The 19,380-nt window shown below is 40.5% G+C and overlaps 1 protein-coding gene across 9 annotated transcripts in view; it reads left to right on the forward strand.

The window, feature by feature from the left end:
* The window catches only part of LOC107868094 (protease Do-like 7), a 53,950-nt gene that overhangs the window by 23,945 nt on the left and 10,625 nt on the right, over positions 1-19,380 (forward strand). For all 9 annotated transcript variants that reach the window (XR_007054938.1, XM_047411819.1, XM_047411821.1 and 6 more), the window contains 6 exons: positions 640-765; positions 5,583-5,672; positions 7,490-7,555; positions 7,636-7,692; positions 7,778-7,843; positions 8,276-8,383. Coding sequence is in view for 8 of the 9 variants with exons in the window: in XM_047411819.1 (XP_047267775.1) it covers positions 640-765; positions 5,583-5,672; positions 7,490-7,555; positions 7,636-7,692; positions 7,778-7,843; positions 8,276-8,383 (513 nt within the window). In the remaining variant the exon portion in view is untranslated. The remainder of the gene's footprint in view (positions 1-639; positions 766-5,582; positions 5,673-7,489; positions 7,556-7,635; positions 7,693-7,777; positions 7,844-8,275; positions 8,384-19,380) is intronic.

The following is a 19,380-nucleotide window of genomic DNA, read 5'->3' on the forward strand; positions in this document are numbered from 1 at the left end:
TGGATTTAGTGAAATGGTTAATTTTGTCAGCCTTTAGTATCTTCGCCCACCAACTTGGTGAGGATGTTTAAGGTTTATGCTTGTAGTGATATTCACCATTGATAGAATGATAATACAATTGTTTTCGATGTTATTAAATAGCTTTCTTAATGCGTGAACCAAGACATTAAACGCCATTCATAATAGATTGGAAGGAGTACATGTTTAGAAGCAAAAAGGAAGATGCTCACATTTTTCAATTTTCCAAAAAAGAACACTACCTGAGAAAATTTGAACTCTTTGATCACTTCTGCTATGCATTTGTTGTTTAAAAAAAAGAGAAGATAAATATATGCAAATGAGAGATATTACAGTTTCTGCTGCTTCCTCAATTAGCATATCACTTCCAAGTGTGTGTCTATGCTCTTAGTTTATTGATACTATTTGGGGAGAAACTTTTATCAATTTCGTTTTGCCATAAGTGCTAATGTCATAATGACTCGAAGCGATTGTTTTGTTTCAACCTGATGCTCTTTTATGTTCTCCAGTTTCTAGTTTTTGTACTTTCTCATTCTTCTTATAGTAGTAGCTTGGTGTGTTTTTCTCCTCCATTTCCAATGACTACCTTTATTGTTCAATTGCTGTGTTCTTCTCCCCCAGGCTGCTTCCGGGACTAAAGGTGGTTCAAGTGGCTCGCCTGTAATTGATTGGCAAGGAAGAGCTGTTGCCTTGAATGCTGGGAGCAAATTATCAAGTGCATCTGCTTTTTTCTTGCCTTTAGAACGAGTTAGTACCCACACTGTGTTCTCCTATATATTACTTGGTTGGGTTATTCTATTTCACAAATGTTTTTTATTGAGAAAAGAAACAGTATATTAATGTCAGCGCAAAGGATGTGCTTAAGTCATATTTACAACTCAAAAGATAGAAGTGTGTCCCTGCTCCAACTTTCAGGGGCTCCATAATGTCTAGGAAAGATTCTTCATCTTCTACTAAGCTTTTTTTTACACCAAAAATGAACAGAAAAATACAATTCTTGTTAATTTTCTGAATTGAGCTATAGCATTCTTCAAAGCATCTTGTATTTTTCTCCTTCCGCATATAGTCCACCAAATAAGTGCCGGAACCATGTTCCATCACTTCTTCTGTCTCGCACTACCACTTTTGTTGTTCCAATAACTTTGAGTCACATGTAGACTCTGGCATGACCCGCTTGATCCCAACTATGCTAAGAAACAGCTGTCGCGACTGATCTGTCACATGAAAATGCAAAAGAAGGTGGATGATACTCTCAGATTCAGCTCCACATAAAAAACATCTGGAACACACTTGGAGTCCCCGTGTTTTCTATCTTTCCTGAGTTAGCATGCCTCTCGCCACCAGCCATGAAAAGCAAGCCACCTTGTATGGTATCTTAACTTTCCAGATGAAATTTCATGTTGATGCCTTTCATTTGAAGCTCTAAGGATCTTAATTTTACTGAAGCATAAAGTTGACCTCCAAGAAAGTTTTTGTTAACTGAGTGATGAAGTGTCAACCCAAATGATGCTTCCTAACAAAACTATTATTCTGAGAGATATTTGTCACACCTCAAATCCTTGGTGGGACGGACTGGCATCCGGTGCCTTGACTTGACCGAGAGGACCGATTTTAACATAACTTATACCTAAATGGGGAAGAGAAAACATTTCATAAAAGCATTTGAACTTTCAATAAGTGTGAAATGACTAATCCAAAATTACGTAAATAAAAAAAGTATACGTGGTAACGTTTGGGGTTAACAAAATGAGATATGATGGCAATAATTTCTATGGAGCTAAAAGAAATATCAGGACAAGCATCCGAGTATACCCAAAATAATATGGAAGTCCCTGGCATAAACTAAAGTGTGCTGGCAGTAAATGTGTCTCACCTAAATAAAGACGTTTTGAGTGCCTAGCGAGGATCCATGCCGTCATGAATATTTGTACGTGCATCTATAAAAGAGCTGCAATGCCCTTGACAAAAGCTACGTGAGTACAGATGAAATAGTACTCCCATGTAAAATAATATCTGAGCATGAATAAGGGCAAAGCAGTGTAAGTGAGAATGAAAGATAACACAAGCATTAAGGTAGAGTTATTTTCACATAAGCATTTAATTCGCATGTGAACTTTTAACCAAAAACTCATGTATATGTCCTCGGAGGAACTTCTAACATAACATTAACATATTAATAGTGGCTAAAATGGATTGGTTTTTGTGTCAAAGCTGTCAGGTTCTCCATACTTGTTAATGCAAACCTACTGGTTTTTTCCCTTCAGAGAGGGGACTTAGACAAGGTGATCCTCTCTCTCTTTTCCTATTTATTTTAGCTATGGAGGGTCTTAATAGGATGATGAGAGTTAGATAAAAGGATTCAAAATTGGCAACCAGGCAGGGGTTGATTTGCAGATATGTCAACTTCTATATGCTGATGATACCGTAATATTCTGTGGTGCGAAGGCACTAGTTATATCAGAGTTATTTTGGTGATTTTTGAGGCTGTTTTTGGGCTTGCTGTGAATTGGAGGAGAAGCAGCATCTTCCACGTCAAGGAAGTTGCAAATATACAGAATTTGGAAAGCGTCTTGCAATGCAAGATAGAGCACTTCCCAACTACTATCTGGGAATGCTCTGGGGAATAATCGCAAGGAGCTTGAGATTTTGGATGGAATCATTGAGAAGACAGAAAAGAGTGGCAAATTGGAAAGCACAACGTTTATCTTGGGGAGGTAAAGTCACTTTGATCAATTCGGTTCCGGATGCTTTGTTTAAGTATGCGATGTCACTTTTCCCTTTACCTTCCAAGGTAGAAGAGAGGTTAGATAAATTGAGAAGAGATTTCCTATGGTTGGGCAATAAAGAAGGAACAGGAATACACTCAGTCAAATGGCAGACAACGTTACTTAGCAAGAAGGAAGGAGGTCTTGGCATAAAGAAACTGAGTGTCCAGAATGAAAGTTTACTTTCTAAATGGCTTTGGAGATTTGTGCATGAAGAACTGGTCCTATGGAGAAGAGTAATTCTCTACTAGTATGGACAGAATGAGCAATGGGTGTCTAATGCAGTGGTCAGCACTTATGGGGTGTCAATAAGGAGATCAATCAGAAATCTTTGGCCTAGTCTATAGGAGAATTTTGAGTTTAAAGTGGGTGAGGGCACCAAAATCTTGTTTTGGAAGGATCAGTGGATTGGCCAGGAGTGGCTAAAGTCAGCCTTCCCAGATTTCTTTCCCTTCTGTGCTAAAGCTGATGCTAAAATTGCTGAGGTTTGGTCCCCTCAGGGATGGAATCTCACATTTAGGAGATATCTAAATGATTGGGAAGTAGATAGACTTGCTGAACTTCTACTTAGACTGGGTGAGTTCGCGGGCCTTGTTACAGAAGCAGATGGTATAAGATGGAAACATGACTCCGGTGGTAAGTTCACTGTGGGTAGACTTTATAAGAGAGAGCTTATGTCTTACTCAGGGGGAATTGCAGGTCCATGGAAGCAAATATGGAAGTGCAACATTCCAACCAAGGTGAAATGCTTCACTGCAGGATTACTGCTTAGGTGTAGTACATGGTTCTCAGCATTTCTCAAGACCCAAGAGCCCTGGATGATGCCTGAACACACTGCTGATCTCTTATGCTGCTGAATGAGGAAGGAGGGGGGCAAAAAAAAGATTGTGGTCAATAGTTCCTACCTATGTTTGGTGGGCTATTTGGAGAGAAAGAAACCTTAGGTGTTTTGAGAATATTATTAGCTCTATTCAGAAGGTTGAAGAAAATTGCATTAACAATTTGTATTTTTGGTGTAAAGAAGAAGGTATTGAAGAAATAGAACAACTAGTAGACTTCCTAGGATCTATGGAAACTGCTTTTAACTTTTTGGAGGTGGCCAGTATATCTTTAATGCTGGAGAATACAACTTTACCTTTATTGGAAAAAAAAAAAAAAATCTCATGACAGGTAGTCTCCCCCACTACAAGGCAATAATCATGCACCGTGGGTCGTCATATGGCGGGTAGACTTCCCCACTACCATGCAATAATAATACACCATTGGTCGTAACATAGCGGTAGTCTCCCCCACTGCCAGACAGTTCCATACCGTAACTTTGAGATCAAAACATACCATGAGAATTATCTGAACATGTTTAATATGTTAATTTGGCACCTAAGGCCCATAAATCACAGTCGTGGTCATTATTGTAATCATGGAATTCTTTACACCTTGTCCATTTTCAATTTTAAAGCTTGAATTGTTTCTCTCATTCATGTCATGTGTAGCATAGCATGTAATTCTAACATTTAAGGAAATATGGGTAGTTCTATCATTACTTGTCACTCTCAATCATGCATTTAAGATTTGGAAAGTACACCAATCACAGACACCTTTAGGCATCATTACCTGTAAACTAAAAGAACACAATTTTATTGGGGAGGGTTCAACTTAACTTACCTTGAGTACCCAAAGCTAGCATAGCTTCTTGGACTCTAGATCAATATCACAGACCTTAATCTACACAATACAATAGGTGATAGATATTACTTACCCAAGCCTCATCTTTTTCTGTCTCAACCTATTTATTATTTATGGCAGGGAGTTCTTAAGAACCATTCAAGAATATGATTAATTAAAGCTCATTTGGAGCTTTAGTCTGTTGCATATTATTTAACTTGGCTTTGTTCTAGGGTTCTCCTTAGATCTCAAATCACTTCCAATACACTTCCTATGCTTATTATGGTACTAGTATGTAGCCTCCTTTGGCACACAAAACATTATTTCTAATCATTGTTGGCGCACTTTTAAGTCTTAAATCTTACGAAATTTTTCACGGGGCTTTACAATTTTTGATATTGTATCCTTGAAATGGGCAAAGAAAAAGAACAAGAAATAATTCTTCTCTGCAATTGGCTGCTTGCATGTTGCTTTTTTATGCTGCTTGCTGTTCGGAGTTCTCTTGTTCTACTTATTTTTATCATCATTGAGGCAACTGGGAAGTGATCTGTGTCTTTATTTCATTTCTGATTTTGACGGACTCCTTTCAGATTGGTCATGACTCGGTATCTCCATCACTTGACTCGTGGTTTCTTATTCTGTATGATATGAAGGATCCAAATTCTTTTACTCCTTAAGTACCTCTATAGACAGAACATTTCTTGTACCTTGCTGTCCCTTATACATGCATTATCCTTAAAAATAGTTTGGTAGATGAGGAATGTTTGAAGTTTCTTCATGCTGTTTCCTGTTTCGCTTCACCTTTTATTGTTTTAAGTGTATCCCATATTCCAACTGCTATTCAGATAATATTGTTTTGGTTATCTTTGAGTAATTGCTTTTGCCGAGAATCAAGGATTATTTTTTTATTAGAAAAACGGGACTATAGACTGGTTAGGAGTTTACACTGAACTTATATGTTGTTTTCTCAAATCTCAAGCTGTAATTATGAGTCATGTTGGTGCCAGTTTAGTAGGATTACATCAATCTGATTCTTGCTTCTTTCCAACTTTTTTTTACCACTTTTGTGTTAAGCCCATCTTTTCTGTTGTTTTGTAAATTAAAAAACATTTTCATCCCTCTTCTTTTGGATACTAGGTTGTCAGGTCACTCAAGTTCTTACAGGAAGGAGGATATTTTTCTACACATACATGGGCAGCGGTCACTATTCCTCGTGGTACACTACAGGTTGGTTAGTTCTTATCCTTGCTGGAACTATTTCCCTCCTATGAATGCATCAAAAGGACTTGTATATCTTTTAGGGGATCTTTTGTTGGATAAAGTAATTATTTTATTTATGTTACGGGAAGATAGAGAGGAAAGACTACCTATCAACGGAAAGATATAGAGAAAAAGATTAGATTTGGTTCTCTATGAATGGCACCAAATCATCGACTCTAGTAGGGACCTTTTAGTTGTATCAAAAATTTAGCAAAAGCAAAAGACAAGCATCTGTCATACACGTCGAGTTTCTGTCCTTTCAATTGTTATGTTACGGGAAGATAGAGAGGAAAGACTACCTATCAAAGGAAAGATATAGAGAAAAAGATTAGATTTGGTTCTCTATGAATGGCACCAAATCATCGACTCTAGTAGGGACCTTTTAGTTGTATCAAAAATTTAGCAAAAGCAAAAGACAAGCATCTGTCATACACATCGAGTTTCCGTCCTTTCAATTGTTCTTTTATTCCTCTCTCCAAATTACCCACATAAAGGGAAAAAGCTATGGTCCCATTCCCTGCATCTTCTCCTCCTAAACTATCTGCCTCGCATCCTTACCTGTAATCGTTATTGACCACTCTTACTCCAAAAAAAATAAAAAAAAATTAACACAATTCACCAAAATCCGTTTACTACCAGATAATGTAGCAGTACGTAGTTCTTTTATTCGTGGTCTTGGTATTCTGGTATAACGATAAAGGTAATATAACACGGGATGTGTGATAGGTGTATGTTACTAGTCAAAACCTAGCTGTTGAACCAAGTCCACTATCTAAGTGGAGAGATGGACAGAGGAGCAGACCTAGTTTCCCCAAGTTTTGAAGAGGAAACAATGATTTTAGTCATACAAAAAAGTGATTCAAGCACCCAAGGCTTGTCTGCTCTGTATGCCTCAAGGTATGCAACCTTTGTGAAATCATCATTTCATAATTCACAAAGTTCTAAAAATGTCAACAATTTTGGCAAGACATCAAATATTGTTCATAAGCATTTTTATGTGCAAACACACCAACAAACTTAATCCTTTGGGTTGTCTGCTCCATATGCCCCAATAGCATTTTTCTTTTAAGTATTTTACTGTAACTATATAATGTGTTGTTTTACAGTTAAGAATTTTGTCACATAAAATGTTCTTAATTAGATGCATTATTCGTGTTCAACAGTGAAATTATCTCCCTTCACATCTTTTATATTGAACTTTATACAATTTCTAATTTAATTTTCTATAATTTTCTCATGTTAATCTAGTTTTTAATTTTATTTGTGTTAAGATTATTAAAATTGAACCTGTGCCTTTGAAATAACGCCACCATGATTGGTAATATAACCTCCTTAAACCCTGCCTTCTAAAATATTGGATCTCTATTTGTATGTTCGGAGCATATGGTAATGCTTCAAATTTCTTTAACATGTTCCTCTCAAACATGAAGTGACACCTTTGGGATGATCGCCGCATATGGATAGAAACTTATGTTTTTGTATGATAGAAGATTATCTGAATGACTTTATTGTTACAGCCTATGTTGCTCGAACTCTTCAAAAATGTTAGCGGGAGCGTGTTGGATTCTCCAAAAGTAGTGTATATTTTGAGAATCCGACACGGGTGTGGCATCGAAAATGAGGAGTTCACAACTTAGGTTACAGCAGCCTTGCTGCTGTGTTCTTCTTTGAGGGGTTAACAACTTTTGGTAGTTAGCATTTTTTATCTGTTAATCTGCTATTGTGCAAATGGACACAGGGGTTTTCTCCTGGCAAACTTTGATTTTACTTGGGTGTTTTTGTAGATGACATTTCTCCATAAAGGATTTGATGAGACACGTAGGCTTGGTGTTCAACGTCAGACGGAACAGGTAGGGATTTAAGCTTTTGTTCCAGGCGGTAGATTACTAAAATAATGATTCGTTAATCTGTTGAAACTTGACTGGAATAGTTGGTGCGCAATTCAACTCCACCCACCGAAACTGGAATGCTGGTTGTCGATTCTGTGGTATGTACACCATCCCAAGTGATAATGCTAAAAAAGTATATGCCTATGCTTATCAAGATTCATTCTTTCACTGGGTTTATGGAAGGTTCCTGGCGGCCCTGCTCATAATCATTTAGAGCCTGGCGATGTACTTATTCGCATGAATGGGGAGGTTAGTCTTTCTTTTATCTCGTTGAACATTTAAAATTTGATGGTCTGCTATGCTTCATTCAAACATGCTTTCTATATCATTTATACCTATACTATTTTCAGCAACCTAATTAGAGATTTGTCTTCTTCTACCTTGGAACTGTATTCCCTCTCATTTTCCCATATGGCTGCATCCTATGAAATTCGACACCCACATGAATTCTCCCAAGCCAACCATTGAACTAGGTCGAATTAGAGACTTATTTGACTGAGTCATACACTAGCTCTATCTGTCTCCTCTGTTGTGTGGTGTGTTGTGAGCGATACTTCTATTATCCTATTTGATTGCCCAGATCCTACATGAATATAGAAGAGTACATTTTCGGAAATTGCATTTGTCAGTTAATCATTTCACTGTCCATGCTTCAAATTGAATCCTGCAAGTCTCATGCAGGTTGTTACCCAGTTCCTGAAGATGGAGACTTTACTTGATGACAGTGTTGAGCAGAAAATTGAGCTTCAAATTGAAAGGGGTGGCACTCCTTTGACAGTGAACTTGTTGGTAAATATTGTACTCGCACACATTGAAATTTCTCTACTATTTATTTCTTTTCCAAGTCTTCTTTCACTTGGAGATGGAGGAAAAATTGTCACTTTTGTTCATCAGGTTAACCCTTCCATTTTGTACCCTGGCTTGATTTTTCAACCCACTAAAGTTACCAACATTTTTTGGCAATTCCGGTTTTAAGACATGGCGGTTTTGTACCCTAGCTTGATTTTTCAACCCACCGAGTCTATTTTTTTTAGGACTTGCTAGATTAGGGGAAGGGTGAGATTGACGAGGATGTCTCAGATCGTATTGGTGCGTATTGGTGCAGCGTGGTTGAATTGGCCGCTCGGCTCGGGAGTCTTGTGTGATAAGAAGTGCCTCCAAAGCTTAAAGGTAAGTTCTATAGTGTGGCAGTCCGATCGACTATGTTGTATGGAGTGGAGATGAGGATGTTGCGGTGGATGTGTGGACTTACTAGGAGAGATGAGATTAGAAATGAGATTATTCGGGAGAAAGTGAGAGTGGCTTCGGTAGAGGACAAGACGGGAGAAGTGAGGTTGTGTTGGTTCGTACATGTGATGAAAAGAAACACGGATGCTCCAGTTCGGAGGTGTGAGAGGCTGGCTATGGATAGTTTTAGGCGGGCTAGAAGTAGGCCGAAGAAATATTGGAGGGAGGTGATTAGGAAGGACATGGGGCAGTTACAGATTGCGGAAAATATGACCCTTGATAGAAGGTGTGGAGGACGCGGATTAGAGTAGAAGGCTAGTGGGTAGGAGTACATTCGGAATAGTAGGATTGAGGCTCTGTTTGTTTTGGTGTCTATAGTGTCTTGTAGCCTCTGTTCATGGTGTTTTGGTGATGTGTATGATTTAGTATAACCAGTTTATAAATATTACTTTGTGGGTGTTTTGCTTGTTTGTTGTTTGCTTTTATGTTATTGTTATATTTGTTATCTGTCCCGAGCCGGGGTTTATCAGAAACAGCCTTTTTACTTCACTCGAGGTAGTGGTATGGACTGCGTAGACTCTACCCTCCCTAGACTTCACTTTGTGGGAATATACTGGGTATGTTGTTGTATATAAAGAAAATTTCACTAGATTTAATATTGGGTTTAGAATCAAATAATAATGACTAGTGTAAAGTATATGTTGAAGCTGAAATTACTAAAGAACTTGTTTCTCTGTAAATAGAGAAACTGGATTGTCATCCATATTCACATTGACTTAGACAATTTGAAACAGACCATGACTAGAGGTGGTAAAAGATATTATGCAACTTTTATGATGATTTTTTGAGATTTACTAAGTTGTAGTGTACCGCTCTTAGCAAATAAGAAGAGATTTTTTGGGAAAATTTTCTATTATATTGATTTAAAGGAAATTACAAGAGAAATACTTAAATGAAACAAGAATTAAAAAGACGAGTTCACGACATTGTAGACTCTATTGACATGACCTGCAATTGAGATTTAGAATAGAGGTGAGAAGGAGGAGGAAGAAAGAACAGAAGAAAGAAGGTGATGAGAGAGGAGAGAGAAGAAGAGAGCAAGGTGAGAAAATTACCGGTAGTTAGTTACCCTGTAGCTCTCCCTTGAGTTTGTTATAACTTTCTCTAACTTCATCTGAACCATAAGATCTCATTTATTCACAATTAATCCTGATCGTCCACGTGTTTTAATTTCCCAGCTCCTTCCAATTTAATTCTTTATTTAGCTAGTTCATTACATTCCCACCACCTACAAACAAACCTTGTCCTCAAGGTTGATCAACAAAATCCAGGAACCTAGCTAGCAATTCATCATAGTCTTCTCAGGTTGAGGTTGAGTCTTCAGGGGGTAGATTGGTCCGTTGAACCAGCACCTTGACAGCTGTGCCATTTCCTTTTTTCACCAGTTGGCGTTGTAATATAGCCGGTGGTTTCACCAAGAACTAAGAACTTGCCATCTGTGCTGGTGGATGGTAGATTAGTTTGCACCATAACACGAGACCCCACTTTCTTCTTGAGTAAAGAAACATGGAACACAGGATGTACACGAGAAGGGGCAGGTAGATCCAATTTATAAGCCACAGGACCAACTTTAGCTAACACTGTGAAAGGACCATAATATTTGGAGCTGAGCTTGAGGTTTCTTCTCAAAGCTATGGAAGTATGCCTATACGGTTGAAGTTTGAGGAACACTTGATCTCCCACCACAAATTCTCTCTTAGTTCTGTTCTGATCAGCGTAAACCTTCATCCTACTTTGAGCTTGCAAGAGATGGTCTTTCAACAATTGTTGAAATTGTTGCCTCTGCATAATCATGTCATCTGCAGCTGCTGGTACTATAGAACCAAGCATGGGTCCAAGAGATATATGAGGCGGTGAATACCCATAGAGGGCCTCAAAAGGAGAACACTGCAGGCTGCAGTGATAGTTAGTGTAGTACCAAAATTCTGCTAAGGGCAACCATTGTTTCCATTGAACCGGCCTGCTAGATGTCATATATCTTAGATAAGTTTCAATACATCTATTAACTCTTTCAGTCTGTCTATCAGTCTGGGGTAATAGGCAGTACTGAACTTCAACTGAGTTCCTACCAATTTGAAAAACTTTTGCCAAAAATTGCTGAGAAAGATCTTATCTCTATCTGATACAATTGATTCAGGAAACCCATGTAGTGTATGAACTCTCTTAAGAAATTTCTGAGCCACCTGTAATGCAGTAAAAGGGTGTGAGAGTGTCATGAAATGGGCAAACTTTGTCATTCTGTCCACCACAACAAAAATAACATCCTTCCCTCTAGATTTTAGAAGTCCCTCTATAAATTCTAAACTGATGTGCCTCCAAACTTGGTCTGGTATCGGCAAGGGTTGCAATAGGCTCGGATAATGTACATTTTCAGTTTTATTTCTTTGGCATATCTCACAATGGGACACATAAGAAACCACCATATCCTTCATTCCCGGCCAAAAGAATACTTGAGACAGCCTTCTCAATGTACCTTGCTGACCAAAATGGCCTCCAATAGCTGAGTCATGAAAGGTGTTGATCAATTGTTTCCTGAGATTCCCAGCAGGGCCTATCATAATTTTTCCTTTCCTCCTTAAAAACCCAGAAGTGTAGCTGTATAAACTAGGTCCCACAGTGCTCCCAACATGTTGAGCAATGAGATCATAAAACTCTTGTGCTCCTTCATAACTATTATGAATTTCTTGCATCCAAACCGACAAGTTGGTGCTGATGGCTAAGAGTGTAGCAGTAGGCCTGACATTCATCTCAATATTTTCATCTCTTCTAAATAGGGCATCAGCAACCCTATTCTCAGTTCCTTTCTTGAACTGAACTTCGTAATCCAACCCCAACAATTTTGTGAGACCCCTCTGTTGAATGGCTGTGGTTACCCTCCCTTTGATCTAGCAAGTACTTAAGACTATGATGATCTGTCCTAATAATGAAATGCTTATAGTGAAGGTAGTGTCTCCATTTACCTACAACATTCAGTAGAGCCAAAAATTCTTTTTCATAAATAGGTTTGCCCCAATGCTTAGGAGCTAAAACCTTGCTAAAGTAAGCAATAGGTCTGCGTCGTTACGTGAGCACTGCCCCAATTCCTGTGTTGCAAGCATCGGTTTCAACAATAAACTCTTGAGAGTAATCTGGTAGTGCTAGCACTGGTGTGCTGGACATAGCTAATTTGAGCTTCTTGAAAGCTTCATGAGCTGCATGATCCCATTGGAAAGCATCCTTCTTGAGCAAGCTGGTTAATGGTCTGCAGATCAAGCCATAGTTTGCAACATACTTTCTGTAATACCCTGTGAGACCTAGAAAACCTCGTAGGGCCTTCAATGTCTTAGGTATAGGCCAGTCGAGCATAGCTTGTACCTTATCAGGGTCTGTGGACACCCTTTCCATAGTGATGCCATGAAGTTCATCTAACAAATCATCAACAATTGGAATAGGATACTTGTCCTTCACTGTGATTTCATTTAACTCCCTGTAGTCTACACAAAATCTCCAAGTCCCATCCTTCTTTTTCACCAACAGCGCAGGAGAAAAAAAAGGAGATTGACTATGTTGGATGATCCCAGAGTGTAACATTTCCTTGACTTGCTTCTCCAATTCTTCTTTCTGAAAATGGTTGCCTATAAGGTCTTAAACTTACTGGTAATGCTCCTGGTTTCAAAGGAATGGCATGATCCCTTGGCCTAATTGGTGGTAAAGTTCTAGGCTCTTCAAACACTGTCTTGTACTTTTGCAGCAACTTGAGGAGGGAAGGGTCCATATCTTGTGAACCTGTAGACATATTGGTAGAGACCAAGAAAAGATGAGCCATGCTACTATGTCCTTTCTTCAAAAAATTTTCCATAGAGTTGCAACTGATCACATTTAACTTCCCATCCTTGGAGATTCCTTTCAGCACTACCTTAGCTCCCTTCTTACCTATAGTGACACAATTCTTCTCATGGTCAAACTTGACTGGGTTGTATTTCTTCATCCAGTCATTTCCCAAAACTATATCACACCCACCCAAGTTGATTATTCCTAAATCTTCCTTAAAGGTCGTACCTTGCATAGTCCAAGTTATGCCCAAACAATGAGATGTGCAGTACATATAATTTTCATCAGCTACTGTTACTAGCTACCCTGATAGGTGGAGTGAAAGTAGGCTTGAACCCAGTTTCCTTGACAGTTTGTGCATCAATAAAACTATGAGTACTCCCATAGTCTACCATAACTATCAGGAATTTATTCTTCAGAGAACCCTTCACCATAATAGTATTCACCCCTTGTGTACCACCAGATAAGGCATTCAGGCATACTGCTTCTGCCACCTTTTGAGCTGAATCATCACTATTTGCTTCGATTTCAATCTCATCTAGACCATTCGCAGGCTCAGTAATTACTTCACCTGTGTCTCCTATGATGCAGTTTAGTTGTTGATACTTGCACTGATGACCTGGGCTGTACTTTTCCCCATACTTGTAACAAAGACGGTTGGCTTTCCTGTATTCATACACTTCTCTGCTCACTCTGTAAGTAGGTGGAGGTTTACCAGCTCCAACTCTGGCAGCAGGTACTGGTGGATTGTGTGCGTTAACTACCTGAACCCCTGGAGTCATGACTGGTCTGTTACTCCATTTTCCCTTTTTCGCTACAGCTTCCAAGGCCTTCTCTTGCATCCTAGCTTGCTCAATAACTGCCTTCAAGGTTTGTGGCTTAAACAACTTCACAGTCATCTTAATTTCATCCTTAAGGAAACCAATAAAACTAGAGGGAAAATGTGACTCGTTAAGCCCAGGGTTCCTGATCAACATTTGAGCTTTCATAATTTCAAATTGTTCTAGAAATTCATCCACAGATCTAGTCTGCCGAAGGCCATTATAACACTTTACTACATCTTCAGTTGGCTCAGTATTAAATCTATCACATATACAACAACAACAATAACAAACCCAGTGTATTCCCACAAAGTGGGGTCTGGGGAGGGTAAGATGTATGCAGTCCATACCGCTACCTTCGAAAAAGTAGAGAGGTTTTCGATAGACCCGCGGCTCAAGATAAAAAATAGTAAATAGGGGGGATGGGTGACATAAAAGAAAATTAGGAATAAGAAATGATAAAAATAGTAATCGTAGAAATACTAAACATGAGAAAATACTGGCGACACGAAATAAGACAAATAGGAACTAAGACATAAGAAAAAGGGCACCCACCTATGTACACTGTCCTAGGGTTACTTCCCCGGCTATACAAGATCTCTCCTAACTGCATGCTACAACCCACACACTCACACTAGCCTTCTATCTTTATCCGCGCCCTCCACACTTTCCTATCTAGGGTCATGTCCTTAGTCTGTTGAAGCTGCTCCATGTCATGTCTAATCACCTCCCTTCAGTATTTCTTCGGCCTAACTCTACCCCTCCTGAGGCCATCCAAAGCTAACCTCTCACACCTATGAACTGGGCCATTCTCACCTCTCCTCATCATATACCCGAACCATCTCAGCCTTCCTTCCCGCATTTTGTCCTTTACCGAAGCCACTCCCTTCTTCTCCCGTATAATCTCATTCCTTACTCTGACCCCTATAGTAAGCCCACACATCCAACACAACATTCTCATTTCCGCCACCTTTAATTTTTGGATGTGGGGGCACTTGACTGGCCAACACTCCGCTCCATACAACATGGCCGGACGGGCTACCATTTGCCTTTAAGCTTAAGGGGCACCTTCTTATCACACAACACCCCTGAGGTGAGCCTCCACTTCATCCATCCTGCTCTAATAAGCTTAGAGACATCCTTGTCAATCTCACCATTCCCCTGAATCGTACACCCAAGATACTTAAAACTGTCCCTCTTACAAACGTCCTGGGAGTCCAACCTCACCACCACTTCGTCCTTCTGCCTCAAGTCACTAAACTTGCATTCCAAATATTCCGTCTTTGACCTACTCAACTTGAACCCCTTAGACTAAGGGGTTTGCCTCCAGACCTCTAATTTGTCATTCACACCCCCTCGTGTCTCATCAATCAGCACTACATCATCCGCAAATAACATACACCGAGGTACCTCGCCATGAAAACTTTGCGTCAACACGTCCATCACCAGCGCAAAAAGGAATGGACTAAGAGTCGATCCCTGATGCAACCTTATCTTGATCGGAAACTGCTCTGAGTCTCCTCTCGCCGTCCTCACCCGGGTCTTTTCTCCATCGTACATGTCCTTAATAGCTCTGATGTATGCCACCAGAACCCCTCTCACCTCTAAGCATCCCTAAGAACCTCTTTTGGGACTATCATACGCCTTTCTAGGTCGATAAACACCATGTGTAAATCCCTCTTTCTTTCTCTATACTGCTCCACCAATCTCCTCACCAGGTGGATTGCCTCTATCGTCGAGCGACCAGGCATAAAACCAAACTGATTCTCTAAAACGGACACGACCCTCCTCAGCCTCCGCTTAACCACTCTCTCCCAAATCTTTATAGTGTGACTCAACAACTTAATACCCCTATAGTTATTGCAACTCTGGATGTCACCCTTGTTTTTATATAACGGAATCATCATACTCGATCTCCAAGCCTCAGACATTCTCGCAGTCTTGAAAATGCCGTTAAACAAATCAGTCAACCACCTCAAACTTGCCCTACCAGCATACTTCCAAAAATTCACCGGAATCTCGTCTGGCCCCGTCGCCCTACCTCTCCGCATCATATGAATAGCCTCTCTAACCTCCTCAACCTTAAAACGCCTACAGTAACTGAAATCATGGCTCTTCTCCGAGTGCTCCAGCTCCCCTAACTCAATGCCTCTGTCCGCCTCCTCGTTCAAAAGGCTATGGAAGTACTCTTTCCATCTACCATCTTCCCCCTTAATGCACTTCACTTGATCGAGGTTACGATCCTTTCGCTCCCTAGTCTTAGCAAGTCTATACAACCTCTTTTTCCCGCCTTTGTCCTCTAACCCCGCATACAAGATCTCGAACGCTGCCGACTTAGCAGCTGTAACTGCTAACTTAGCCTCCTTCCTTGCTACTTTGTAAACCTCCCTATTCACCCGCTTCTCCTCTTCATCTTTACTCTCAATCAACTTAACATACGTCTCCTTCTTAATCTCCACTTTCTTCTTCACATCTTCATTCCACCACTAGTCCCCCTTATGACGTCCTGCCCAACCCCTCGAGACCCCCAACACTTCTCTAGCAGTCTCTGTGATACAACTGGCTGCCCTCTCCCACATAACATCCACGTTCCCCCTGCACTTCCACACCCCCAAACCCCCACCTTTTTCCCTATCTCCAGTGCACTAACGGGCGTCAAGCTACCCCACTTAATTTTAGGACGACCCTCCCCGGATCTTCTCTTCTTGCACTTCTTGATAGACAAGTTCATCACTAGAAGCCTGTGCTGGGTCGAAAGATGCTCACTCGGAATGACTTTACAGTCCTTACATAATGCCCTGTCCCCCTTCTTAAGCAGTAGAAAGTCAATTTGAGTCTTAGCTATCGCGCTTTGGAAGATAATCAGGTGATCCTCCTTCTTCGGAAAACTCGAATTCACTACCACCAGCCCAAAACCCTCGCAAAATCCAACAGAGCAGCTCCCTCACCATTCCTATCACCGGAACCAAAACCTCCATGCACATTGTCGTAGCCTCCCAGTAATACCCCAATGTGGCCTTTGAAGTCCCCTGCTATGACAATCTTCTCTGAGCTAGGCACGTTTCTCACCACCTCGTCCAAATCCTCGCAAAATCTCGCTTTCACCTCCTCTTCCAAGCCTATCTGCGGCGCATGCACACTACACACATGCAGCATAAAACTCCCTATGACCAACTTAATCTTCATCAGCCTATCGCTGCCTCTTAACCTCCACCACCTGACCTCTCAGCTCCTCATCTACTAAGATGCCCACTCCATTCCGATGCCCATCACTCACTGAGTACCACAACTTGTACCCATCCACATCCTTAGCCTTAGATCCTACCCACCTAGTCTCGTAGTCTCCTGAACACACGCAATATTAATCCTCCTCTTCTTAAGAATCTTCACCAGCTCTACGGACTTACCCTGGAGGGTCCCAATGTTCCGAGACCCTACCCTCAACCTATCAACTCTCGTCTCTCGCCTACCTCTAAAACCCCTCACCAAACCTGCCCTAACACCCGACCTATACCCCACACCCACCCCTGCCCTCCCCTCCTCACCCCCTCCCAAAACAGCCCTCACCCCCAACCCCCTCGGACAGACCCTAGTCCACCATCAACCCCTCCAGCCACTACTCAAAAACCAAAACAAAGCCCCTCACCAACAAACAAACGGACAAAGCCACGGTACGAAAACAGTAGGCGAAGGCGCTCACAAAGTACACTAATCGTCCTAGCAGCTATAACAACACAACAATAACAATAACAACAATAATACAAAAGAAAACCACCAATAGGCTAAGTATCCAATCACCACTTTAATCACACGAACAGGAAACAAGAAACAGAAAAGGAAACCAGTAACAAGAAGCGAGAACCAGAATAATATAAATAAACTAAGCTGTATAAAGTGACTAAAATCAAAGTTTAGATGTCACCGGTACGCCTGCGGGCTGCTGGTTCCGTCAATTTTGATGTCGATAGCTGCTTGCCAGATTAAGGTCGCCTAAGAAAGCCGCTGGTTCGCTGCTGGAGTGTCGTCGGATCGTCGACTGTGTCTTGGCGGAATTTAGGAGATGGTTGTCGTCGTACCAACCTGCTTGACCGCTGATGCACACCTACACCGGCGCTGAAGTCGAGTCGGTGGAACCCTAACCCCGCCAGCGATAGTAGTGACGGGACTGACAAAAGGGGAGGGAGAGGGGGGAAGATAGGGAGAATTGAAGAGGGGGGGGGGAGAGAAACTGGGGGGAGAGAATGAGGGAGTGAGATAGTACCCCTTACCTGTTGCCGGTGCCGGAATCTGCCGGTCCGACGAAGTGAACATTAAGATTGGAACGTTAAAGGTGAAGCGTTGGAGAGAGAGTGCGTAGGTGAACGGTAAAGCCAAAATCTATCACATATCTCTCTACTAAATCCCTCCCAATTATTCAGTCCTCCATCCAAAAAAAAATATGATTGGTACGAAGATTCAGTTGTACCAATAAGATGCACTACTGCAATTTCGACCTTCTGCTCCTTATTTATATGAAAAAACTCGAAAGAATTTTTCACCTTCAGACCCGTAGTTTGGGATCAGTACCATCGAACAAAGAAAATTCTAATTTAGGAATAGGAAATTGCCAACCTGGTTGTTAGCTAGATTGGCTTGTTTCCCAAGCTCTGGATCTCGTCCATGTGGTCGAAGTCCTGGCATCCCAAGGTCGAGAACCGGAAGTAGTCCATTACCCTGACCTCCTTCTCTGGTTTCACGTTACTGGTGCATCTCAATGGTGGTAAGTCTCTCCGTGATGAGATCTAATGACTGGGCAACCTTCGTATGATCACGAGCCAGAGTTACATGTGCAGATGTCATTTCCCCTATCTTACCCGCTAACTGTTCGAGCAATTCCCCGTGCTTAACCATGGCTTCCTCATTCTTTGTGACCCTATCATTAAGTATTGTTAAACGAGTGCCTTCATTGACAGTCATAGTGGAAGTAGGTCGTAGGATTGCTGTCTTTGATACCACTTGTAACACTCTTAGCAAATAAGAAGAGATTTTTTGGGACAATTTTCTGTTATATTGATTTAAAGGAAATTACAAGAGAAATACTTAAATGAAATAGGAATTAAAAAGACGAGTTCACGACATTGTAGACTCCATTGACATGACCTGCAATTGAGATTTAGAATAGAGGTGAGAAGAAGGAAGAAAGAACAGAAGAGAGAGAGTGATGAGAGAGGAGAGAGAAGAAGAGAGGAAGGTGAGAAAATTACCGGTAGTTAGTTACCCTGTAGTTCTCCTTTGAGTTTGTTATAACTTCCTCTAACTTCATCTGAACCATGGGATCTCATTTATTCACAATTAATCCTGATCGTCCATGTGTTTTAATTTCCCAGCTCCTTCCAATTTAATTCTTTACTTAGCTAGTTCATTACATGTAGTTATTTAGAAATAAAGATGATACCTTTAATGGCTTTATTTCTTATAAATTGAGGTAAAAATCAACTTAGTAGAAAAATAAATTGAATTAGATGTGATAGAGGTGAGACTACTTAGTTTTGAATGATTTGTGTGAAAAAGAAAATTACTCATGAAGTAACTCCCTTTATTCACCTGTGTCTAATAGAGTAGCTGAATGTTAAAATATAATTTAATCTTGATGGATCCCTAGATTAATATAAAGCTCGATTGGTAGCAAAATGATTTTTCTCAAAAATAAAATATAGATTAGTTTGAAACAATTGCACCGGTGACGAAAATTTTTCTATTTGTGTTTTGATTGACTTGCCTCAATTTATAAGTTTTTTGCCTATCAAATGGATATCACAATAACCTTTATAGTGGTAGGAATGTATCCGTATGAATCTATTGAGATGGCATGTCATATAGGTAGGTATC

This window comes from Capsicum annuum, chromosome 4 (assembly GCF_002878395.1).
Source record: "Capsicum annuum cultivar UCD-10X-F1 chromosome 4, UCD10Xv1.1, whole genome shotgun sequence".
Lineage (NCBI taxonomy): Eukaryota > Viridiplantae > Streptophyta > Magnoliopsida > Solanales > Solanaceae > Capsicum > Capsicum annuum.